Raw genomic sequence first — 27,241 nt, forward strand, 5'->3', positions numbered from 1 at the left:
TCTAACACCGCACCCGGGCCAGAACTCCACTGCCCCAATCCCTCCTCTCCGAATGGCTCACTCCATCTACATTGATTCTGCAACACACCATCTCGTCTCGCCATCACTCACCCCCTCACTGTTTGTGGCAATAATTTTACACAATTTACCTCAGAAAAGGTGTTTTTAGTGATGTTTTAGTCAAATTTCTTGCCTTTTTAGCTACCAGTGAGCTGCTGCACAAGTTTGATAGCGCCATCTCAAACAGAAGAGATTCCTGGAGCCTTAACAATATCTGTGTAGCCACAGGCAAGGTTCTGGAGTACCAGCGAGTAGCTAATGTTGTTCCATTATGGAAGAAGGAAACCAGGGGTGATCTTGGAAACTATAGAGATTCAGGTGAGTCATAGGGTGATTACTGGAGAGAATTCTTAGGAATAGGATTTATAAGCATTTGGAAAACCATGACCTAATTAGGGAGAGCTACCGAGCTTTTGTGCAGAGCAAGCTATGTCTCACTAACTTGATTGAGAGTGACAAAGGTGATTTATAAAGGGAGAGCTGTATATGGATTTAAGGAAGGTATTTAACAAGGTCGCTCATGGGAGACATTAAAATGCATAAGTTCCATGGTGAATTGGCCGTTTGGATTCACAGCTGGCTTGCCCACAGATGACAGGGCGGTGGTGAATGGGGCTTGTTTTAGCTGAAGGTCTATGATTCGTGGCGTTCCACAGGGACCTGTTTTATGACGTCTGCTGTTTGTCATATATATAAATAATATGTATGGTGACAGAGTGGTTAGGAAAGCATTCAGCATATCTTATTTATTAGTCAGGACTAACAAATAAATCAGTCATTTTATTATAAACTGGAGAAAATCTGCAGAAACTGGAAATCCGAGCAACACACACAAAATGCTGGCAGGCTCAGCAGGTCAGGCAGCATCTGTGGAAAAAATGTACAGTCGTTTTGCGTGAGGCACTTAATTAGTCCAGGCATTGAGTTGAAAAGTCAGGAAGTTATTTTGCAGCTTTGTAAAATTCTAGTTAGATCGTATCTGGAGTGTTGCATACAGTTCTGGTCGCCCTGTAATAGGAAGGATGGCCAGGCTTTGGGGAAGGAGTTAACCAAGATGTTAGCCGAATTAGAGCACAACGAAGGGCTGGTCCAACCTGGGTTGTTTTGGTCCAACCTGATTGGCCGACCATTCGGCGTCTTCCGGCAATCTGCGTGCGTCCGTCAACCACTTTGTTTGCTGATTGGTTCCTTCCGTCACCGACGCTCGCCGATTGGTCAGCAGCCGCGCACTCCCTCCCCTTGCCGCCCCCCCCCCCGATTGGTGGAATCGTGGAAAGGGTTGGTTCCTGAGGACGTCATTTCCTTGCCAACTGGACATCGGAAGGAGCGACGACGGAGGTAAGGAGTGGGATCTTTAATGGACCCCCGACCTCAATTACTACACCAACCCCGCGTCAGCCTGGGGATGGGTGGCCCTATCCAGAGACAGGGTAGGTTTAGGAAATATCTGTATCCAGAGTCGTGGACTGGGTCAGTCCATGGGTACCTGTTCCCGGGATAGGGTTACTCTGGGGAATATCTATACCAGAAATAGTCTGGGAATACAGTTTAGGGAAGGTCTGGAAAAAAACTGTGGGGGACATAGTCGGTTTGGGAATGCCCGTGCGTAAGGAGAGTGGTGAACTGGGAATATCCGTACGTAAGGAGAGTGGTGATCTGGGAATATCCGTACGTAAGGAGAGTGGTGATCTGGGAATATCCGTACGTAAGGAGAGTGGTGATCTGGGAATATCCGTACGTAAGGAGAGTGGTGAACTGGGAATATCCGTACGTAAGGAGAGTGGTGATCTGGGAATATCCGTACGTAAGGAGAGTGGTGATCTGGGAATATCCGTACGTAAGGAGAGTGGTGATCTGGGAATACCCGTACGTAAGGAGAGTGGTGATCTGGGAATATCCCTACGTAAGGAGAGTGGTGATCTGGGAATACCCGTACGTAAGGAGAGTGGTGATCTGGGAATACCCGTACGTAAGGAGAGTGGTGATCTGGGAATATCCGTACGTAAGGAGAGTGGTGATCTGGGAATATCCGTACGTAAGGAGAGTGGTGATCTGGGAGTACCCGTACGTAAGGAGAGTGGTGATCTGGGAGTACCCGTACGTAAGGAGAGTGGTGATCTGGGAGTACCCGTACGTAAGGAGAGTGGTGATCTGGGAATATCCGTACGTAAGGAGAGTGGTGAACTGGGAATATCCGTACGTAAGGAGAGTGGTGATCTGGGAATACCCGTACGTAAGGAGAGTGGTGATCTGGGAATATCCGTACGTAAGGAGAGTGGTGATCTGGGAATATCCGTACGTAAGGAGAGTGGTGATCTGGGAGTACCCGTACGTAAGGAGAGTGGTGATCTGGGAATACCCGTACGTAAGGAGAGTGGTGAACTGGGAATATCCGTACGTAAGGAGAGTGGTGATCTGGGAATACCCGTACGTAAGGAGAGTGGTGATCTGGGAATATCCGTACGTAAGGAGAGTGGTGATCTGGGAATATCCGTACGTAAGGAGAGTGGTGATCTGGGAATACCTGTGCACAGGGAGACTGGTGGTCTTGGAATACCTGAACTCAGGAACAATGTCGGTCTCTGGATACCTGTATCCAGGGATAGTGTTGGTCTGCAGATACAAGCAGCTGGTGGAGCAGGGATATATATGCCCAATGAGTATACCTGTGTGTAAGGACCTGCAGAAAGAGATGTTATGATTGTATATGTGTTTCTTTCAGTTACTTCCTACTGCTGCACTGAAGCCTGGGAACCATGACGACAAAGGCAGAGGATGTGTTCTCTCTCACCAAGGAGGAGGAAGCGACAGGTGTGATGGGCAGGTAACGCAATACTGAGCGATATTGCAGACCTAGCTTGCCCATTGCCTCTTCTAGCCTGACTCCAGCCATCCGTTAAGGGGGTAGGGCCAGCCTGTGGGCAAAGCCTGTCCCCTTTGTGAGAACGGGCTCAGCCTGTGGACATGTCAGATTGGGGGTGGAGCCTTCCCCTGAGCATGGGTGGGATCAGCTCGTGGGAGGACACTGCATTCTGTGTAAGGGCATGTCTAAACTATATGCAGTTGCTACCATCTGCTGAGAGGTTTCGGGACCATAGGGTGAGCTTGTGGGTGCTGCTCCCCAGCTTTGGTGGTCTATCTCTACACTTGGTCCATTGCATAATGAAGATCCCTCTATTTCCCAAACCCACTTTTGAACTCTCGTCTCCTCCTCTGCCCCTTCCCCCTCCCACCCCTACATCCCTCACCAGGATCTACATCCCCAAGATTATCTCGCAGGGTCCAGCCAAGGAGTGGATTGAGAGGCGCCGGCTGTCCATTCGCCCCTGGGCCAACTTCGTTGACCAGAAGCGTTTCTCCAAGCCCAAGAACCTGGGCGAGATGTGCAAGCGGCTGGTGAAGAATGTGGAGTACTTCCAGAGCAATTACGTCTTTGTCTTCCTGGGCCTCATTGTCTACTGCGTGTGAGTGCCGGGGAAGGGGTTGGAGGGTTGGGGCCATGGGGCTAACTGGGATGGAGGCTTGCATTGCGACTCCTCATTGGGGAGTGAAGGATGTGGTATAGGAAGGTAATTATCACTGAGAGATGCTACCTGGTGAGGGTGTGACTGTGACCAGTGGGAGATGTTCTTGGTAAGGGTGTGACTGTGGTCTGCCATTGAGAGATGTTCGCTGGTGAGGGTGTGACTGTGACTATTGAGCGATGTTTCCTGGTGAGGGTGTGACTGTGACCATTGGGAGATGTTCGCTGGTGAGGGTGTGACTGTGACCATTGAGAGATGTTCGCTGGTGAGGGTGTGACTGTGACCATTGAGAGATGTTCTTGGTAAGGGTGTGACTGTGACCATTGAGAGATGTTGGCTGGTGAGGGTGTGACTGTGACCATTGAGAGATGTTCACTGGTGAGGGTGTGACTGTGACCATTGGGAGATGTTCTTGGTAAGGGTATGACTGTGGTCTGCCATTGAGAGATGTTCGCTGGTGAGGGTGTGACTGTGACCATTGAGAGATGTTCTTGGTAAGGGTGTGACTGTGACCATTGGGAGATGTTCTTGGTAAGGGTGTGACTGTGACCATTGGGAGATGTTCTTGGTGAGGGTGTGACTGTGACCATTGGGAGATGTTCGCTGGTGAGGGTGTGACTGTGACCATTGGGAGATGTTCGCTGGTGAGGGTGTGACTGTGACCATTGAGAGATGTTCGCTGGTGAGGGTGTGACTGTGACCATTGGGAGATGTTCGCTGGTGAGGGTGTGACTGGTCTGCCATTGAGCGATGCTTCCTGGTGAGGATGGGGCTGTGATCTACCATTGGGAGATGTTTCCTGGTGAGGGTGTGACTGTGACCATTGAGAGATGTTCGCTGGTGAGAGTGTGACTGTGGTTTACCATTGGGAGACGTTTCCTGGTGAGCGTGTGACTGTGACCATTGGGAGATGTTCGCTGGTGAGGGTGTGACTGGTCTGCCATTGAGAGATGCTTCCTGGTGAGGGTGGGACTGTGGTCTGCCATTGAGAGATGTTACCTCGTGAGGGTGGGACTGTGGTCTGCCAGTGAGAGATGCTCCCTGCTGATGGTGTGTCTGTGGTCTGCCATTGGGATATGTCCCTGTTGAGGCTTTCCATTAGAGAATGTGACCTGACTTTGAGAGATACTCTGCTGCTGAGGATGTTACATAGTAAATGTCATCTGTACGATCTGGCATTGAGAGACATTCCTAGGTGAGGCTGTAAACGTTGACTCAGGTCTGCCATTGAGAGACTCTCCGTGTTTATGGGGAATGTCTGTTGGGATGATCCCATCTGACATTCGTGCTGCTTTTCTTTCTCCCCCCACAGGGTCACTTCACCGATGCTGTTGGTCGCCCTGGCCGTGTTCTTTGGTGCCTGTTACATCGTCCACCTGCGGGCCTCCCAGTCCCGGCTTGTGCTGTTTGGTGAGAGAAATCGAGATGTGTTCCTGTTGCGGTTTATCGAGGCTGCCTCGCCCCCACCCCTGTCACCAGCCCTTGGCCAACAAGTGTGGGGAAGGCCAGTACAAACTGCAGCTGCTGATCCCAGTGAAGGCCCCTGCAGTTGAACAGCAGTTCCCTTGGGGACATCTCCATCTGCAAGATGTCATGGAGTCTCATGGCATAGTAACAGGCCTTTGGCCCATAGTTTCCATGCTGACTGCCAAGCACCAAAGTACATTAGCAGTTGGTCCAGACCCTTGTCTATCCTGGTGATTTAAGTGCTCATATAGGTCTAGATTTACTGTTATGCAGCACCAAAACAGGCCCTTTAGCCCAAGTCATCTATACCAACCAAGTTACCTATCTAAGCCTGTCCCATTTACCAAATCAATATATGTCTAAACCTTTTGTAACTGTGTTCATGAACACAGAACAGTACAGGTCATTCAGCCTACAATCTTGTGCCAACTTATTAACCAATTTTTGGACGTCTTTTAAACATAGCAGCTATCCCCTCGTCTAGCTTGTTCATATAACTGCCACCCTCTGTGAAAAATATTTCCTCCTTGGATTCCTCTTAAACCTTTCAATAGTTCCAACTAATATTTGAGAAATGTATGCAATATACATTCTGAAATTCTTGTTCTTCAGAGACATCCATGAAGACAGGAGTGCCCTAAAGAATGGGTAAAAATGTTAGAACCCCAATGCCCCCACGCAGAAGCAGCAGCAAATCAACAGCCCTCTCCCACCCCTACTTACTTCCACAAAAGAGATGTCCTTTTCCACAGTGAGAAGGGAGATATAACAAATGATTTACGGTTTTAAGAGTTTGTCACGCCACTTTTTGTCCTGAGTTCTCTGCCCAGAGAATTGGCAACCATCTCTCCGAGAGACGAGACAGAGAGAGAGTGTGATTCGCCGGGAGATGCAATGGTGACTCCTTTGAGTTCATCTATGAAAAAACAGCTTAAACCTTTCCTATCACACCTTACATCTATGTCTGAGGGAGGCACCAAGGATGCTCGAGTCTGGACCAACAAACGAAATGTTGGAGTAACTTGGGACTATTATAGAGTCTTGACCTGAAACGTCAACAGATCCTCCTTCCACCCTTCACCCCACAGATGCTGCTTGAGCAGCTATGTTCCACCAAAGTACATTATCAATGTATGTATACTATATACAACCTTAAGATTCATGTCCTTACAGGCAGCCACAAAACATGGAAACAATAGAACCCATTGAAAAGAAGACTGTAAAATGTGCAGAATAAAAAAAACATACAAACAGTAAAACGAAGCAAATAACTTTCGAACTGAAGTTCACAAAAGTGAGTCCACAGCCAGTAAGCCAGTCATCACTGCAGCCGAGCCACAAGCCCACGAGTTGCAGGCCACAGCGTCAGTTCAGCACAGAGATGACTAAATGTTGTAAGCAGTGAGCTAAGCACAGCCTGTCCCTCTCCTCGGGCCGCGACACTCTAATCATTTCAGTCTGGCCCAGCGCTTAAATCGAATAAACTTCAAGTCCTCCCTCTCAGACCCAGGCACTCTCAGTCCCTCATTTGGCCAGTACCCAGCCTTTCCAATCTGGTCTGGTCCGGTCCCGGTAACCTCCTCGTGAATCTTTTCTGAATCCTCGTTAACTGGGAAACCAGAACTTCACACAGTACTTGCACTCTCAGCACCGAATATACATCTTTGAATACTGCTGAGGGTGTGGAGGGGGGGTCCCAGCAGCCAAGCTAATGGCACTGTGCCCAGCTCTGATGCTCATCAGGGAAGGGTAAAGACAGACAGAGCGGTAGTGATAGGAGATTGATAGGGAGGCGGACGGGAGATTCTGTGGCTGCAAAAGAAACACCAGGATGATCTGTTGCCTCCCGGGTGCTAGGGTTCAGGATGTCTCAGAGTGGCTGCAGTACATTCTCCTGGAGGAGGGTGAACAGCCAGAGATCATTGTACATATCACCGCCAACGACGTAGGCAGAAAAGAGGAAGCGGTCCCATGCAGTGAGTATATAGAGTTAGGAAAGAGGCTGAGAAGGAGTTCCAAGGCAGGAATCTCCAGATTACTCCCGTTGCCCCAGGCTAGTGTAGGTAGGAATGGGATGATAGCACAGATTAATGAGTGACTGAGGAGATGGTGTAGGGGGCAGGGTTTCAATTTCTTGGATCATTGGAACCTTTTCTGGAGAAGGGGGTGACCTGTACAAGAGGGATGGATTACACCTGAACTGGAAGGGAACCAATATCCTGGCCGAGAAGTTGGCTGATGCTACTCAGGAGGGTTTAAACTAGTTTTGCAGGGGTCTGGGAATGGGAAGTGAAGGATTGGATGAAAAGGTAGATGTCAGGGAAGTATTGAAAGGTAAAATCAAAATGACAGTATGATAGGTAGGATATTTTGAAATATTTGTATTTTAATGCTAGAAATATTATGGGTAAAGCTGATGAACTTCGAGCATGGATCAGTACATGGAACTATGACATTATGGCCATGACAGAAACTTGGTTGAGAGAGGGGCAGGAATGGATGATTAATGTGCAAGGTTTTGAATTTTTAGTAAAGATAGTGGAGGAGGTAAAGGGGGTGGCGGTGGGAGTTGCACTACTAATCAGAGACAATATCACAGCTGCACTCAGGAGACATACTGGAAGGTTCAGACACTGAACCCATTTGGGTAGAACTCAGGAATAGGAAGGAGGCAATCACACTATGGGATTATACTGCAGACCCCTCCCCCCAATAACCTCTAGGACATTGAGGAACAGATATGTAAACAGATTAAGGAAATGTGTAAAATAAATAAATATAGGGTTATTGTTATGGGAGATTCCAACTTCCCTAATATAAACAAGAACCTTCTTGGTGCAAGGGGTTAGATGGGACAGAATTTAAGTGTATCCAGGAGGGTTTCTTAAATCAATACCTAGACATTCGAATGAGAGGAGGGTCTGTACTAGACCTGTTGAGTAATGAGACTGGCCAGGTGATTGACTTTTCAGTGTGTAGGCAGTTAGGAAGCAGTGACCACAACTCCCTAACTTCCAAGTTAGCTATAGATAAGGATAGACCTTAAATTGGAATACAACAAATTACAAGGGTATTAGGCAGGAAGGAAGAAGAGTTAATTGGGAACACCTTTTCTCTGGCAAGTCCACGTCAGACATGTGGAGAGCGTTTAATGATCAATTGCACAAAGTATAGGAAATGTATGTTCCTGTTGGAAGGAAGGGCAGGAATGGAAAGATAAGATTATCTCGAACGTCCAGAGAGGTGATGAATTTAGTCAAGAAGTAAAAGTATGTAAAGCTCCAGAAGTTCAGATCAAATGGAGTATATGAGGGACTGTACATACATCAAGACCAAAAGGATAACAAGGGAGAGGGTAGTTCCACTCAAGGATAAAGAGGGGAATATTTGTTTGGTTGCAGAGAATGTGAGTGAAGTACTTAACGAGTACTTTGCTTCAGTATTTATCAAGAAAAAGGACATGGAGGACCAGGAGATCAGTGCTGAGTACATTAATGTGTTAGGGTGTTTGGAGGTCAAGAAGGAGGAAGTGTTGGGTCTGCCAATGAGTATTAAGGTGGATAAGTCCCTAGGCTTGATGGGATTTATCCCAGGTTTTTGAAGGAGGCAGTAGATGAAATTGCTGGGGCCTCTTGACCAGTAACTTCATGTCCCCTCTGGGCATGGGCATAGGTGAGGTCCAGGAGGAGTGGTGAATGTTGTACCTCTATTTAAGAAGGGAACAAGGGAAAGTCCTGGGAACTATAGACTGGTCAGTTTCATGTCAGTTGTAGAGAAAATTGATGAAAAGAATTCTTAGGGGTAGGATGAATGAGCATTTGGAAACCCATGACCTAATTAAGGAGATCCAGCGGGGCTTTGTGCAGGCCAGTTTGTGTCTTACCAACTTAATTGTTTTTTTTGACAATGTGATAAATGAAGGTAGAGCAATTGATGTTGTCTGTATGGTTTTTAGTAAGGTGTTTGACAAGGGCCCTCATGGGAGGCTAATCCAGAAGATTAGCAGTGAATTGGCTGTTTGAACTGGCTTGCACATAGAAGTCAGACGATAGTGGGTGAAGGGACTTTTTTGAGCTGGATGTCTTTAATTAGTGGTAACCTGCAGTGTTCTGTGCTGGGACCACTACTGTTTATGATGTAAATAAATGACCTGGGTGAAAATGTAGATGAGTGGGTTATTAAGTTAGCAGATGATACCAAAATTGGCAGAGTTCTGGATAGTGTAGAAGACTGACAAAGGATACAGCACGAAATAGATCAGCTGCGGATATGGACAGAGAAATGGCAGAGTTTATCCCAGATAAAGGTGAATTGTTGCACCTTTACGCAAACGCAAGGACGCAAGTACACTTTTAAAGGCAAACCTTAACAATGCTGCTGAACAGAGAAATCTTGGGATCCAAGTTCCATGAAAGTGGCTACACAGGTCAAAAGAGTAGTTAAGAAAGCTTATGGATTACTTACTTTTATTAATTGAGGCATTAAGATCAAAAGTCAAAAGTTTATATTGCAACTTTATTAAACTTTGGTTAGGCCACATCTTGAGTATTGCATACAGTTCCGGTCGCCCAACTATAGGAAGATGTTGATGCTTTGAAGAGGGTACATAAAAGGTTTACCAGGATGCTGCCTGGTTTAGAGTGCATGTGCTGTCATGAGAGTTTGGACAAAGGAGCCGCTGAGGGGAGATCTGATTTATAAGATTGAGAGGCATAGGTAGAGTAGCCAGGGAGTATCTTTTTCCCCCGAGGTAGAGATGTCCAATACCAGAAGGTAGAGATGTCACATTGAAGGCGAGTGGGGGTAGATTCAAAGGGGATGTGAAGGGTAAGTTTTTTTTTTACTCAGTTTGGATACCTGGAATGTGCTCCCTGATACGATGGTAGAGGGAAATACATTATAGGCTTTTAAGAGAATGTTCAGATAGGCACATGAGTATGAGGAGGGAAGATGGAGCGATATGGACATTGTGTGGGTTATAGGGATTAGTTTGTTGGGGGGGGGGGGAGTTTGATTTACTTTTTAGCTGGTTCAACACAACTTTTTGGGCCGAAGGGCCTGTCCTCTTGCTTTCTGTTCTGTATTCTAAATGCAAGAGAACCATTTATTTACTGAGATTCAACATGGAGACAGTCCTTCCAGCCTTTTGCACCACGCTGCCCACCAATCCCCTGATTTAACCCTAGCCTAATTGCAGGACAATTTACGATGACCAATTGACCTACCAGCCGGTACATCTTTGGACTGCGGGAGGAAACCCACTAGGTGGTGGGGAGAACATACAAACTCCTTACAGGTACCACCGCGAATTGGACCCGGGTCACCTGTACTGCAAAGTGTTGTGCCAACCACTACGTGCTACCATGGCATCCCACTTAAAGAAATCAGGAGGTCTTTTTTTTTTAAATGGCATGATGTTATTTGAGCAAACAAGGCAATGGAGAATCATAAGGGATTCTACAGATATGTTAAGAGTGAAAGGATTGTAAGGAACAAAATTAGTCCTCTGGAAGATCGTAATGGTAACCCACCGATAGAGAAGGGGGAGACTGTGAGTGAATTTCTTACATCTGTATTTACTCAGGAGCTGGACACAGAGACCGTAGAAGTAAGGCAAAGCGACATCAAATTCATGGGCCCTATACAGATAACAGGAGAACGTGTTTGCTGTCGTAAGGCAAATTTCTAGGGCCTGATAAGGTGTCCCCTTGGACCCAGTGGGATGTAAGTGCAGATATTGCAGGAGCCCATCTTTAAACGACAGGTGAGGTACTGGAGGATTGGAGGATAGCTAATGTTTGGCTCTAAAAATGAATCAGGAAATTACAGGCTAGCAAGCCTGACATTAGTAGTGGGAGAGTTACTGGAAAGTGTTCTAAGGGACCACATATGAGAATTTGGAAAGGCATGGATTGATTAGAATTAGTCAAATGGCTTTGTGCATGGTAGGTTGTATCTAACCAATCTTACAGTTTTCGAGGAAGTTATCAGGAAAGTTGATGAGGGCAAAGCAGTAGATATTGTCTACATGGACTTTAGCAGGGATTTTGCATGGGAGGTTGGTCAAGAAGGTTCAGTTGCTCAGTATTCAAGACGAGGTAGTAAATTGAATGAAACATTGGCTTTGTGGGCGAAGCCAGAGAGTGGTGGTAGATGGTTCCCTGGCTGACTGGAGGCCTGTGACTTGTGGATTGCCGCAGGATTCAAGGCTGGGTTTATTATTGTTTGTTATCTATGTCAGTGATCGGGATGACAGTATGTTTAACTGGATCAGCATATTTGCTGAAGACACCAAGATTGGAGGTGTTGTAGAAAGTGGAGAAGACTGTCAGAGCTTGCAGTGGGATCTGGACCAGCTGGAAATGGCAGATGAAATTTAATGCAGACAAGTGTGAGGTGTTACACTTCAGTAGGTCCAACCAGGGTGGTCGGTCTTACAGCTTGAACGGTAGGGCACTGAGGAGTGCTGTAGAACAAAGGGATCTGAGAATATAGGTCCATAATTCAATGAAAGTACCATCACAGGTAGATAGGGTCAAACAACAAGCTCTTAGCCCATTGGTCTTCATAAGTCAGTACATTGAGTACAGGATGTTATATTGAAGATGTGTAAAACATTGGTGAGGACTAACTTGAGGTATTGTGTGCAGCTTTGGTCACCTACCTCCAGGAAAAATGCAAATAAGGTTGAAAGAGTACAGAGAAAATTTACAAGAATGTGTCTGGGACTGGGGGGGAACCTGAGTTATAAGGAAAGATTGAATAAGTTAGGATTTTATTCCTTGGAACGTGGGAGATTAAGGGGAGACTTGATAGAGATAGAACTATGAGGGGTATAGATGGGAAAGTTGTAAGTAAGCTTTTTCCACCGAGGGTGGGTGGGGCTACAACTGGAGGTCATGGGTGAAAGGTTTAAGGGGACCGTAGTTCATCCAGGGTTGTGAGAGTATGCAGCAACCTGTCAGTGCAAGTGGGAGGTGCATGCGAGCTCGATTTCAGTGTTTAAGAGAACTTTGAATAGATACTGGGGTGTGGAGGGCTATGGGTTGGGGGCAGGTTGATGGGAGTAAGCAGTTTAAATGGCTTGGCATGGACCAGATGGGCCGAAGGGCCTGTTTCTGTGCTACACTTGCCTATGACTCTACTCCAAGTCTGATCTCGCCAACAACTTGTACATTTCCAGTATAATGTCTACACTCCTGGACTCAAATGCTTAAATGCTATGAGAGTCTTTCTCCACTGCACCCTCCGTCAGAATGTCCATGATTCCAGCACCGTCCCCAACCCCAGTGCAAATAGGTTAATCTCAGACACCTCTAAACCTCTTGCTGCTTGCCCTATAAAACCGATGTGGTCTGCGAATGATGGAATGTCTCTCTAATACCCAATCCCAACTCATCGGTGATTTATGAGCCAAAATTCTCAGCCCACATATGGGGCACATCAATAATAGTTGCCGTCCCCAACTCACGCAACCCCTGTGTGGCCTGTGTAAGAATGCGGGCAAAGAGGGAGACGATGGACAGGGTAATGGGGAGTGTGCATGTCCCGAGAGGAGCCCTACCACCCCATTTCCCTGCTCAGCACCTCTGACCTTCCACACCTCCCACCCCTCTAAACTGCTCTGAATAAAGTAGTTGCAATGTTGGTTTTGCCAATATCTTGCCATGCACCAGCCAACTGGCGTCCTTACTCCTCCTCCTACCGCACTTTCGCCAACCGTTGTGCAGCCCAACTCTGATTCTCGTTTTGGGGGTGGTTGGGTTGGTGGTTGTCGGTAGTTGGTTTGAGCGAGTTGTGCTGGAACTGAGCCGTGTCTGCCTTGCTGCCCACAGGCCGTGAGCTGAGTCCTGCTCACCAGTATGCTGTTTCCGGAGCGGTGTCCTTCCCCTTCTTCTGGCTGGCAGGTGCTGGCTCTGCTGTCTTCTGGGTGCTCGGTGAGTAATGAGTGGGGTAGGGGCATTGCTGTGGAATCCCACACAGCGGTGCCGGGGTGATTCCCTGTCCCATCTTCGCCCTGCACTTCTACTTGTCCATCCGACAACTTTTGTCTTCCTCTCGGGGTCTCCATTCCCATGACTCTATGTATCCCTTTGCTCTCATTACTGCACCTTTCACTTCTGACTCTCCACGATCCCACCACTCTCCCGTTCCCTGCACTCCATGGATTTGCCCTGCTCCTCCTCATTTTCCATCTCTATCCTCTTAGGCCCAACCCTTTCCCTTGTGACTGCCTCCCTCCCCTCCCACCACCCCCCACCCCCAGTCCTTCTAGTGGTCCGTCATCTCCAAACCTCTCCTACCACATAACCCTGAGCCTATGCCACTGTTAAACATGTCCTTTGCCCCCCTCCCCCCAGCCCTTTCCCCCTCAGAACTACATTCCTCTCTCCCCCCCCACCCTTCACCTTGCCTAATCCTTCTCTCACTCCCTCTGCTCTCCTCCACTCCTCTAAATTGTATCTTTCCTCCACCGCAGTCCACACTCGCTGTCTCCTCGCTGAGCCAATATAACACTCTCTCTCTTCCCCCCATTCCGGCTTTCTCCCACCATCCCCTTTCGCTGAAGTGCTATTACCCCCACTTCCCCAAACCAGACTCTCTAAACTCTTTCCTACACGCACACCTTTCCTCCCCCCCATGTTCTCTTCTCACCCACACGCAAATCTCCACATACACCTTGCTTTCCCCTTCCTCTCTGCTCCCCTCACCAAGCCAGAACCCCTCTTCCTCCCCCTCACGCACAGCTCTCTCCTCACTGATGCCCTCTCTTTCCCTGACCTTCCCACAGGTGCCACGCTGGTATTCATCGGGGGCCATGCCAGCTTCCACGAGCTGGAGTCTGGAGATGGAGAGGAGTTGCAGATGGAGGCAGTATGAGCAGCCGCAGATATGGACGGGTGCCGCACGGAGGGGCAGACTCTGACTCCTGCTGCCCCTCTCATCCATCAGTTCAGTCTGCTCCTCCCCACTGTCATTGTAACCGTACCTCATTCTCACCTCTTGCCCTCGTCAGCATATATCTACTGTTGTGGACTCACTGACCCTCACCAGTCATGGCAAGCGGAATCTTCTTTGCACATTAACCTTGGTTGGAACATTTACACGGATGTCAGGCTTGAAGCTCGACCTGACCCGGGACACTCTGTGGGGCCATTGCTCCTTGGGAGAACCCCAGAGATCCGGTGGATGCCATGTATTCCCAGGTCCCCAGACATGAGCGTATCCTCAGAAGGAGGGAGCAGATGGCTGTCTTGGGCAGTGGGTTTGGTCAGAGGCAGTGTGCACTTGGGGCCTCCCACCCGCATCCCGCTGCATTGCTACTGAGCAGGTCTGCTAGCTGTGAGGTGTTGGGCCCAACTGGAGGTACTTGGTGGATTGTAGCTGCTCTGTGCTGGACCCTCCATCCTGTGTGGGTGAGGGCTCAGGTAGGTCCACCCACCTGTCGCTGCTCAGAGCACCTTCACAATTCCCCACCACCCCCATCCCCTCCTCCATGTATCTCCCCTCCATACAAATGAATCCACTCCACACACTCTCCCCATCACCTCCACCCACCTCACATCTCCCCTCCCAATAAGCCGCACCCCTCTACAAACCTTCCCTTCACCTCGTCTCCTCTACACCCTCTCTGGGGAAGGGGTCACGTGCCCCACCCCATATTTCTTGCGCCTGGTCCTCCCACTCCTTTTTCTCCTCACAACCCTCCCTTTCTTCTTCTTCCACCCCCCCCCCCCCCCCAAACCATTATCTCGGATACTACAGTTCCCACCTACCAGGCGTTTCACTATATTGGGAGTGAATAAATGTGTCCACAAACTGAGTGACTTGTCAGACGTACTGAATCAGGGTCGCTGTGTGCTGGGGGGTTCGGGAGAGGGCCCCACTGAACCAAATACTCCTGTGAGGTCAGACCACGAGGGCCATGCCTGGTACTCATATGGAAAAGAAGATCATAGAGGCACATAGAACAGAATAGTAGAGCACAGTAAACAGGCCCTTTGGACCATGATTTCAGTACCAAACACAATGTTGAATTTAAATAAACCTCTTCCATGTGTTTATCTCTCTACTGTCTGCATATTTGTGTGTCCAGACAGCAGCCTCTATTGCATCTGCTTCCAACAGTACCCCTAGCATCTAACACTGTGTAGTTAAAACAAACACTTCTCCCTCTCCCCACCCTCCACTTCCCTCAAGTGTTTGACATTTCTGCTCCGGTTAAAATGAATCTGCCTGTCTACCCTATCTGTGCCTCTCATTCTATAAACTTTTGTTAGGTGTCATCTCAGTTTCTGCTGGTCCCGAGAAAACAACCCAAATTTATCCAACCTCTCCTTGTAGCTTATATCCTGTAAAGTAGGCAGCATCCTGGTTGAACCTCTTCTGCACCCTGGACATCCTTCCTGTAATGGGGTGACCAGAACTGCACCTAGTGCTCCAAGTATGGCCTCAACATTTTTAATATAGCTATTTAAAGAAGTTGCTTCTGCCAGTTCATGTCGTTTTCCAGGATCTGAGAGTTGCTGGTTGCACCTTAAGGTAGGGGTGAGCAGCCTCCTCAATCTGCTGCACGGTGGGGAGGAAGTTCCAGGGTTTAGACCCAGTGTCAATAGGGAAATGGTGATGGATTTCCCAGTCAGGATGGAGTGTGACTTGTGAGGGAATCTGCACATCGTGAGGTTTCCCCTATCCTTGCTGTCCTTCTAGCCCTTTGTAGTGGCCGTGGTCACAGATCTGTGAGGCAGGTTTGGAAGGGAGGGAGTGTTAAGGAAACAGAGCCTTCAGAAAGACTTGGACAGATTGAATGAGCAGAGAAGTGGCAGATAGAATATTTGCAGAAAAATGTACAGTGATATATTTTGGGTTTTTTTAAAGGGCAAGTGAATTCAGAAACCTGACGTGCAAAGGAACTTGGGAGTGCTTTGTGCAGGATTCCCTGAAGATTGACTTGCAGGTTGAGTCGGTAATGAGGAAGGCAAATACAATTTAGCATTCATTTCCGGAGGATGAGAAATAGAAAAGCAAGGATGTAATGCTGAGGCTTTATAAGACATTCATCAGACCACATATGAAGTAGTGTTGAGTAGTTGCAGGCTCCATATCTAAGAGGATGTACTGGGGTTAGGGTGGGTCAAGAGGAGGTTTGCAAGAATGAAAGGGTTAATATATGAGTGGTTGCAAACTAGAGAAAATCTACAGATGCTGGAAATCCAAGTAACACACACAAAATGCAGGAGGAACTCAGCAAGCCAGACAGCATCAATGGAAAAGAGTACAGACAATGCTTTGATGTCTCTGGGCCTGTACTCTGGAGTTGATGAGGATGATCTCATGGAAATATTAAAAGGCCTAGATAGAGAGCACATGCATACTTTGATAATAAAATACATCTTTGAGTGGAGAAAGGACATTTCCAAGTATGGGAGAGTCTAGGACCAGAGAACACAGCCTCAGAATAGAAGGACATCCGTTTAGAATTGAGATGAGGAGGAATTCCTTTTACCAGAGGGCGGTGAATCTGTGGAATTCATTGCCACGGTTAGATGTAGAAGCCAAGTCATTGGGTATGTTTAAAGAAGAGGTTGATAGGTTCTTGATTAGTCAGAGTGTCAATGGTTACATAGAGAAGGCAAGAGAATGAGATCAAGAAGTAAAATAAATCAGCCACAAATAAATGCGGAGGAAACTCCCTGGACCATAAAGCCTAATTCGGTCCCTATGTCATATGGTCTATGAGTATTTGGGGTGGGGAATTGAGCACACTGCTCTGCTGGGTGGTATCAAGCTTCGAGAGAGTTGTTGGAGCCACACATACCAAACTAAGTGCAAAGCTTTCCATCGTACCCCTGACTTGTGTTAAGTCTTGTGGGATTCAGGAGGCGATTCACTCACTGCAGGATCCCCAGCCTCTGACCTCTTAGCTTTGGGATTTATGAGGTTGGTCTAGTTGAGTTTCCATTCTTCCCCCAGGACACTAAACAGTCAAGGGACAAGCACAAAATGCTGGAGGAACTCAGCAGGCCAGGCAGCACCTAACCAGTCAACATTCTTATGTCTCTGGGCCTGTACTTTCTGGGGTTTAGGAGACCCTTCATCAGGAAAATAGAAGAGAAACGTTTGAGGTCTTGCCCTGAAACGTCGACTGAACTCTTCAGTAGATGCTGCCCGGCCTGCTGAGTTCCTCCAGTATTTTGCGTGTGTTGCTTGCAGATTTTTTTCTGGTTCGTAAACAGTCGTGGGAGATGGATAGACTACCCTTTGGAGGAGACTGTCACTCACAATATGGATGTTACTTGCCATATCTCAGCCCCTCTGTGCGTTCTCTTGCTATTGATGTGTGTGTATATATAGGCTACTTAACATAGACTCTCAACACACACAAAATGCTGGTGGAACACAGCAGGCCAGGCAGCATCTATAGTGAGAAGCGCTGTCGACGTTTCGGGCCGAGACCCTTCGCCAGGACACATTGACTCTCCATGGGTCTGGTCAACCACCGATGTTGCGTCCTAGTTATCTGTGGATACTGAAGCTAGAGCAGTATGATATGGAGAGCAAGCTGTTGCTGCTGCAGCAGGATCCCCCTCTTCATGAGGCTGATGAATCCAAAGGAATGGCAGAGACCGATACAGTTTAGTACCAGCGGCGTCGTAAGTGTCGCCAGTCAGCGTTGAACTCAATGTAGGACAGCCTTAGGGATTCTAGCTCCGGAGTTTTCCTCGAGTCTTCCCAATGAACAGGTAAAGCTGCAAGGCAGCAGCCAAGAATTTTCTTTCCCCTAGATGAGTTGCCAACCACAGCTGACAAGTCCCATTTACCTGAAGCAACTGGCTCTAAGGCACCAGTAACCTGCTTATGCCCGTTCTCCTGTCAGTAGAAATGGTTCCATCGGGCTTGATAGCTAAGCCAAGCATACATCCTGGCTGAATATAACAGAGTGCTAGCACCTGTATCTCCGAACTTGTCACTGATGAAGAGGTGCTTGGGTTCAGCACACTGCCCTGACAATGTCCAGCAGTGATGTCCTGGGATGGGGAAATGACTCCCTTTGTGTAAGGTGTGACCTCCAACCACTAGAGGACTCTCCCCTCAATACCCTGGAGCTTCATGTTTCCCGGGGCTCTCTGATGCCATGCTCGATGTTGAAGGTAATCACTCAAAAGGTTCAAAGTGCATATTTATTATCAAAGCATGCATACCTTATATGGCCTTGAGCTTTGTCTCCTTACAGATGGCCACTTTTGTCTCACCCTTGGAGTTCGGCGCTTGTTTGGACCAGGTCTGGAGCTGAATGGTTCTTGGGAGAGTTGGGGCTAGGCAACGTTCACAGGTTAAAGGTTTTAGATGTTTCAGGGAGGGAGGCAAGAGAGGTGGGGTGTGACACTGTTGATCACAGATAGTGTCACAGCTGCAGAAAAGGTAGATGCCATGGAGGGATTGTCTACGGAGTCCCTGTGGGTGGAGGTTAGGAACAGGAAGGGGTCAATAACTTTATAGGCCGCCCAATAGTAACAGGGATATTGAGGAGCAGATAGGGAAACAGATCTTGGAAAGGTGTAATAATAAGAGTTGTCATGATGGGAGATTTTAATTTCCCAAATATCAATTGGCATCTCCCTAGAGCAAGGGGGCTTAGATGGAGTGGAGTTTGTTAGGTGTGTTTGGGAAGGTTTCTTGATACAATATGTGGATAAGCCTACAAGAGGAGAGGCTGTACTTGATTTGGTATTGGGAAATGAACCTGGTCAGGTGTTAGATCTCTCAGTGGGAGAGCATTTTGGTGATAGTGACCATAATTCGGTCTCCTTTACAATATCATTGGAGAGAGGTAGGAACAGACAAGTTAAAAAAGTATTTAATTGGAGTAAGGGGAATTATGAGACTATCAGGCAGGAACTTGGAGGCTTAAATTGGAAACAGACATTCTCAGGGAAAAGTACGGAATAAATGTGGCAAACATTCAGGGGATATTTGTGTGGAGTTCTGTATAGGTACATTCCAATGAGACAGGGAAGTTATGGTAGTGTACAGGAACCGTGGTGTACAAAGGCTGTAATAAATCTAGTCAAGAAGAAAGAAAATCTTACAAAAGGTTCAGAGAGCTAGGTAATGTTAGAGATCTAGAAGATTATAAGGCTAATAGGAAGGAGCTTAAGAAAGAAACTAGGAAAGCCAGAAGGGGCCATGAGAAGGCCTTGGCGGGCAGGATTAAAGAAAACCCCAAGGCATTCTACAAGTGTGTGAAGAGCAAAAGGATATGACGTGAAAGAATAGCACCTATCAAATGTGACAGTGGGAAAGTATGTATGGAACTGGAGGAAATAGCAGAGATACTTAATGAATACTTCAGTATTCACTATGGAAAAGGATCTTGGTGATTGTAGTGATGACTTTCGGCAGACTGAAAAGCTTGAGCACATAGGCATTAAGGAAGAGGATGTGCTGGAGCTTTTGGAAAGCATCAAGTTGGATAAGTCGCCGGGACCAGATGAAATGTACCCTAGGCTACTGTGGGAGGCGAAGGAGGAGATTACTGAGCCTCTGGCAATGATCTTTGTATCATCAATGGAGACGGGAGAGGTTCCAGAGGATTGGAGGTTTGCGGATGTTGTTCCTTTATTAAAGAAAGGGAATAGAGATAGCCCGGGAAATTATAGATCAGTGAGTCTTACCTCAGTGGTTGGTAAGTTGATGGAGAAGATCCTGAGAGGCAGGATTTATGACATTTGGAGAGGTACAATATGATTAGGAGTAGTGAGCATGGCTTTGTAAAGGGCAGGTCGTGCCTTACAAGCCTGATTGAATTTTTTGAGGATGTGACTAAACACATTGATTAAGGAAGTAGATGTAGTGTACATGGATTTCAGCAAGGTATTTGATAAGGTACCCCATGCAAGGCTTATTGAGAAAGCAAAGAGGCATGGGATCCAAGGGGACATTGCTTTGTGGATCCAGAACTGGCTTGCCCATAGAAGGCAAAGAGTGGTTGTAGATGGGTCATATTCTGCATTGAGGTCGGTCACCAGTGGAGTGCCTCAGGGACCTGTTCTGGGACTCTTGCTCTTCGTGATTTTTATAAATGACCTGGATGAGGAAGTGGAGGAATGGGTTAGTAAGTCTGCTGATGACTCAAAGAGTTGGAGGTGTTGTGGATAGTGTGGAGGGCTGTCAGAGGTTACAGCAGGATATTGATAGGATGCAAAACTGGGCTGAGAAATGGCAGGTGGAGTTCAACCTAGATAAGTGTGAAGTGGTTCATTTTGGTAGGTCAAATATGATGGCAGAATATAGTATTAATGGTAAGACTCTTGGCAGTGAGGAGGATCAGAGAGATCTTGGGGTCCAAGTCCATAGAACGCTCAAAGCAGCTGCGCAGGTTGACTCTGGTTAAGAAGGTGTACGGTGTATTGGCCTTCATCAATTGTGGAATTGAATTTAGGAGCCAAGAGGCAATGTTGCAGCTATATGGACCCTGGTCAGACCCCACTTGAAGTACTGTGCTCAGTTCTGGTCACCTCACTACAGGAAGGACGTGGAAGCCATAGAAAGGGTGCAGAGGAGTTTTACAAGGATGTTGCCTGGATTGGGGAGCATGCCTTATGAGAATAGGTTGAGTGAACTCAGCCTTTTCTTCTTGGAGCAAAGGAGGATGAGAGGTGACCTGATAGAGGTGTACAAGATGATGAGAGGCATTGATCATGTGGATAGTCAGAGGCTTTTTCCCAGGGCTGAAATGGTTGCCACAAGAGGACACAGGTTTAAGGTGCTGGGGAGAAGGTACAGAGGAGATGTCAGGGGTAAGGTTTTTTTTTACTCAGAGTGGCAAGTGCGTGGAATGGGCTGCCAGCACCAGTGATGGAGGTGGATACGATAGGGTCTTTAAAGAGATGTTCAGATAGGTGCATGGAGCTTAGTAAAATAGAGGGCTGTAGGTAAGCCTAGTAATTTCTAAGACAAGGACATGTTTGGCACAACATGTAGGTTTTCTATGTCTCTAAAGGGTGACAACCAGCTTGCTTGGATTTGCCCTGCTTCTGGTTAATGGGTAATTTTCCACAGTACAGCACTAGAGGGGTGCATCTGTGGGAACTATTGCAAGAGCTCTGCTCAGCTGAAGGTGGTGATAGTTCAGCAGCAGCGATCCATTGGAGGGAAAGCCAAGGCTGGGCTGGCACTGAGAGGCTGACTCCGTGATGAGGTTGAACATTTAAAAGGGACTGGAATTGAGACTCTCCCTGGTGAGTATGAATGGCCAAATATTGAGACTCTCCCTGGTGAGACACAGGGACACAGGCATCGAGAGGTGATCCTGGGAGTGCGACTCTGGTCTTTCATTAAAAGAAAACTTTGTGATAGTTAGGAGTGGTGATTCTGCCCAGGCATTGAGAACGTTCCCTGATTGTCCTGGCATTGAGAGACGTTCCCTGCGAAGGCTAGTTGCAGTGAATATGCTCTGCCTTTGGGAGAATCTCCCTGGTAAGTCTGAGAACGGTGTGTGCTCTGCCGTTGAGAGACGTTCTTTACTGAGGCTAGCGGGGCGAATGGAGTGCTGCAAATGACAGTCGCACTCAGGCGCGGAGAGTTAATGAGAGACACTCCCTAGTGAGGCTGGACGTGGCGAATTGGGGGCTAATATTGAGAGCTTCCTGGTACTGTATTGAGCATTTGCTGGTATTGAGGGACAATCCCTGGTATCCCTGGTACAGCTGGGCGTGGTGACAGTGGCCTGACATTGAGACAATCCCTGGTGAATATTCTGACATTCAGAGACTCTCCCTGAGGTTGTAGGTGGCGAATAGGAAGGTGTTGATAGGCCAGGGATGGGCAGATGGAAGATGAACTGTAAATACATATTTGTTGTAGTGTTTAACTGCTGAGAGATGGGGAGGTGTTGTGTCCTTGCTCAGACTTCATTGAAAGCTAAGGTGCAGAAGGCAGAGTATGTGCTAGTCTTTATTGCAGAGGCTGTCATTACAAGCGGAAAACCATCTTACTGAGGTAAACAGAGCTGTGTTGAATATTACGTGCAGGTCTGGTCTCCTTTCAAAGATATGAGTCATATCAGAATTAGAATCAGATTTAATATCACCAGCATATGTTGTGAAATTTGCAATGCATGGTAATAAAAACTATATATGTATATAATGTAGTGGAAAAAGGAGAGGGAAGAATACTGAGGAAGTAAGTGTTTATGGGTTCTTTGTCTATTCAGAAATCTGACTGCGGAGAGGAAGAAGTTGTTTCTGAAGTATTGAGTGTGTGTTTTCAGGTTCCTGTACCACCTCTTTGATGGTAGGAATGAGAAGAGGGCAAGTCCTAGTTGATGGGGGTCCTTTGTGATGGACACCACCTTTTTGAGGCATTGACTTTTGAAGGTGTCCTGGGTGTTGTGAAGGCCAGTGCCCATGATGGAGCTGGATGAGTTTACAACTTTCTGCAGCTTTTTCCAATCCTGTGCAGTGGCCCCTCCATACCAGATGGTTATGCGACCATTTAGAATGCTCTCCGTGGTACACCTGCAGAAATTTGTGTGTCGTTGGTGACATACCAATTCTCAAACTACTGATGACATATAGCCACTGCAGTGCCTCCTTTGTAATTACATCAATATATTGGGCCCAGGATAGATTCTCAGAAATGTTGACACCCAGGAACTTGAAACTACTCGACTTTCCATTTCTGATCCCTCAATTTTAGCCTTCCCGAAGTCCACAATGAGTACTTTGCTCTTACTGCTGTTGAGTGCAAGGTTGTTGCTGCGACACCACTCAACCAGCTCATTCCTGTACACCACCTCATCACCATCTGAAACTCTGGCAACAGTAGTTGTCATTTGGATTTTCAGAAGGCCTTTGACGAGGTGGCGTGCTTGATGCTCTTTAACAAGATAGCCCCAATCTCTTGCATCAGCACACATCTCAACAAGCCTCTCCCCTCCATGTACCTATCAGTGTTTCTGAAATGAGACTGTTGTGCCTGCCTCAACCACTTCCTCTGGCAGCTTGTCCCATACACACACCACATTCTGTGCAGAGAAAGTTTTCCTTTGAGTCCCTTTAAAATGTTTCCCCTTTCACTCTTAAACCTATGGCCTAGTTTTGGGTAAAGACTGTTACTACTTATTTTATCTCTGCCTCTAAGTTTAAACACTTCCAGATGATCACTTCCTCCTCCCACTGTCCGAACTTCCAAGGAATGAAGACTGACTCTGGCCAACCTCTCTTTGTAACTCAGGTGCTGCAGTCCTGGGAACATTCTTGTAAATCTTCTCTGCACTCTTTCCAGTTTATCCACACGTTTCCTATAACAAGGTTAATAGAATCAAGGGCTGTGGTGTTAATGCAAAAAAAAAATGACCATGTCTTTTCCAATCCACATACCCATCCAACTGTCTTTCAAATGTTGATAATATACGATAGTCAATGATTTGGACTACGGTATTAATGGATTTGTGGCTAAATTTGCCAGTGATACAAAGGTAGGCAAAGGAGTGGGTGGTGTTGAGGAAACAGAGATCCTGCAGAGAGACTTAGATAGTTCAGGGAAATAGACAAAGAAGTAGCAAATGAAATACAATGTTGGAAAGTGTATGGTCATGCACTTTGGTGGAAGAGATAAACGGGCAGACTATTATTTAGATGGGGAGAGAATTCAAAATGCAGAGATGCAAAGAGACTTGGGAGTCCTTGTGCAAGATACCCTAAAGGTTAACCTGCAGGTTGAGCCAGTTAAGATGCGAATGCAATGTTGGCATTCATTTCTAGATATATAGAATATAAGAGCAGGGATGTGATATTGAGGCTCTATAAGGCACTCGTGAGACCACACTTGGAGTATTGTGTGCAGTTTTGGGTTCCTCATTTTAGAAAGGGTATACTGACATTGGAGAGAGTTCAGAGAAGATTCACAAGAATGATTCCAGGAATGAAAGGGTTGTCGTATGAGGAACGTCTGGCACCTCTTGGGCTGTATTCCCCGGAGTTCAGGAGAATGAGGGGGGAATCTCATAGAAACATTCCGAATGTTAAAAGGCCTGAACAGATTAGATATGGCAAAGTTATATCCCATGGTAGGGGATTCTAGGACAAGGGGGCACGACTTCAGGATTGAAAGACATCCTTTTAGAACAGAGATGCAGAGAAATTACTTTAGTCAGAGGGTGGTAAATCTGTGGAATTTGTTGCCACAAGAGGCTGTGGAGGCCAAGTCACTGGGTGCATTTAAGGCAGAGATAGAAAGGTTCTTGATTAACCAGGGCAACAAAGGGTATGGGGTGAAAGCAGGGTAGTGGGAATGACTGAAAGAATTGGATCAGCCCATGATGAAATGGCAGAGCAGACTCGATGGGCCAAATGGCCTACTTCTGCTCCTATCTCTTATGGTCTTGTAAACCTTCCTCTGGATATTCAGATTCCAAGGTCCAGGAGGTTTAAACTTCAGCTTTCCGACACAACATTATGACACATAAGGCCATAAGAACTTAAGATGTAAGAGCAGAATTTAGGCCTACCGACTGCACAGCATTTCATCACACCTGATCCATTTTCCCTCTCGGCCCCAGTCTCCTGCTGTCAACCAGTATCTCTTCATTCCCTCTGTCTTAAATATACATAAAGACCTGGCCTCCAATGCACCCTGTGAATTCCACAGATTCGCCATTCCATTCTAAAAGGACATCCCTTTATTCTGAGGCTGTGTCCTCTGGTCTTGGACTCTTTCACCATAGGAAGCATCCTCTTCACATCCACTCCATCAAGACATTTGTGAATTCGGTTTCAGTTAGGTCACCCCTTATTTTTCTAAATTCTAGTGAATGCTCTTCAGATGACATGCCGTTCAATCCTGGAATCACTTTTGTGAATCTCCTTGGAACTCTCTCCTGTTTTAACACATCCTTTCTAAGATAAGGGGCCCAAAATTGCTCATAATACTCCAAGTGAGGCCTCAAAGGTGCTTTATAAAGGCTTAACATTACATCATTACTTTTATATTCTAATCCTCTTAAATGCTGACATCACATTTGCCTTCCACACCACAGACTCTGCCTGCAAATTAACCTATAGGGAATCCTGCATAAGGACTCCCAAGTCCCTTTGTACCTCAGATTTTTGTATTTTCTTTCCATTTAGAAAATAGTCAACCCTTTCATTGTTTTCTACCGAAGTGCATGATCATATGCTTCCATCTGCCACTTCTTTGCCCATTCTCCTAATCTATTTGTCCTTCTGTAGCCCCTGTACTTCCTAAAAACTACCTGCTCCTCCACCCACCTTCATAACATCTGCATAGCAACAAAGCCATCATTTCCATCAATCAAATATTTGACATATTGAAAAGAAGCTTGCAGACCTGGTTTATTTTGTCACTTAGCACATCAAATATTGTCACAGGTATAGTTAATCAATCAATAGGATTAGGATATTGAGAGTCACAACATTAATTTTAGATACCTGTATTGGATAGGACTTAAATATCCTTTTAAGTTTGGGGCTTTGCAGAATGTGAATCCTTTGCACCTCAAGTGCTTCCTCTAGCATCTCATTCCACATACTTACCACTTGTTGAGAAAAAAGTTGCCCCTCAAGTTCCCATTAAATTTCTCCCTTCCCTCCTTAATCCTATGCCCTTTAATTCTTGATTTCCCCAGTAATGGAAAGAAAGACTGTGTATTCACCATACCCATGTCCCTATATTTTTTTTTACACACTCCTGTATAAGTTCAGCTTTCTGTCTCCTCTGCTCAAAGAAATAAAGTTCCAGCCAGTCCATTTTCTCCCTGTAACTCGACATTTTCAACAGCCAAGATTGGTTATTGTCATTTCCAGTGCATAGTGTAAAAGAAAACAAAACAATTGCCACTCCAGATCCGATGCAGCACAAACCAGAACAATAAGATAAGAACATAATAATAAAAACAAGAAATATAAATACATAAAGCGATGCTAGGCGCAGGAGTGCTTATACTTGCTTGAGGTGACTGTTCGGACTCTGGTCTATTCTGGGATTGGCCAGCAGGGGCAGACATAGTTCCCCAAGGGCTCTTTTCAGAACTGATTGGACTTGTTGTTGATCATTGATTGCACATGTTCACAATTAATATCTATATTTAAACCCTGCTTCCTGTATCTTGCTTTGCTCGGTTTTAAAATGTGATCTTGTAAGTGGTAAGAGTCTCTGGTATTTTTGAGACTTTTTATGTTTTTTTTAAATGTCTGCTTACTGCCTGCCATTTCTGGATCTTATTTGTGCATCAAGATCTTGGATTAATGTATTTGTGTTTGGATTACTGCCTTTTTGAGTTGGACTGGTTGCCTGTTTTTACTCATGTCTGTTCTTTGTCCATCTTGGCTAAAAGAAAGTACAACTTGCTTTGAATGTGCAAATCAACTCCAGCCTGCATCATAGTTTCTCAACTGGGTTCACTCACAATCCTCAGTGGTAGAGTGCTGGACTTTCAACTCAGCGACCTCAGTTTGATTCCCAGTCAGGCCATTTCCTTGCAGTAAGGCTGAGCCACTTCATAGACACAGCAGAGACAATCCCACCTCATCTGGGGCCCTTCTGACTTTGACAATCTCCTTGCTACTATGAGCAAGCATTGGCCAAACAGGAAACTGCAGTTACTAGGCATGAACAGTTCCTCTCTACACTCTTTACAGACTCTTCGGAGGTCCAATCCAGCACCTGGACTGCCAGCTCCTCCTAGTCCACTAGTTTCCAGGTCTGAGCCATGCCTGCCATCTCGTCAGAGGTACGATGGGAACCCAGGGGAGTTCCTCACTTAATGATCCCTCAAAGCAAGTTCTAACCTTCCCTACAGACCGTTCTAAAATAGCCTGTGTCATCACCTCGCTAGCTTGGGCTACTGCCGTCTGGGAACAGCCGGGACCTCTCTGCTTCAGCTACCAAGCCTTGTGGATGAGATGGTGATTTTCCAACCACACACTCAGCAGTCACGAAGCAGACTAACGGCTCCTCCAACTTCGTCAGGGCGGCCTCGGCATCACTGACTCTGCCATTTCCTTCCACATCCTAACTGCTGAGAGCCACTGGAACTCAGAAATGCTCGTTGCTATTTTTTAACATGGGCTTTCAGATGCTATCCAGAGATGTGGTGTGCGGTCTGGATACCCTGAGTGACCCCTCCATTTGACTGGACAGTTGCCTTTGTGAGAGATGAGTGGATT

The 27,241-nt window shown here is 46.6% G+C and overlaps 1 protein-coding gene across 1 annotated transcript; it reads left to right on the forward strand.

Annotated features, from left to right (window-relative positions):
- The first annotated feature begins 1,305 nt into the window (after window positions 1-1,305).
- On the forward strand, window positions 1,306-15,121 carry rabac1 (Rab acceptor 1 (prenylated)). Its single transcript, XM_073056043.1, has 6 exons — window positions 1,306-1,398; window positions 2,783-2,884; window positions 3,312-3,524; window positions 4,897-4,994; window positions 12,887-12,988; window positions 13,843-15,121. The coding sequence occupies exons 2-6, from the start codon at window positions 2,817-2,819 to the stop codon at window positions 13,929-13,931; spliced, it is 570 nt and encodes a 189-aa protein (XP_072912144.1). The 5' UTR covers window positions 1,306-1,398; window positions 2,783-2,816; the 3' UTR covers window positions 13,932-15,121.
- Window positions 15,122-27,241: the final 12,120 nt, after the last annotated feature.

The sequence above is a fragment of the Hemitrygon akajei genome, chromosome 1 (assembly GCF_048418815.1).
Source record: "Hemitrygon akajei chromosome 1, sHemAka1.3, whole genome shotgun sequence".
Taxonomy (NCBI): Eukaryota; Metazoa; Chordata; class Chondrichthyes; order Myliobatiformes; family Dasyatidae; genus Hemitrygon; species Hemitrygon akajei.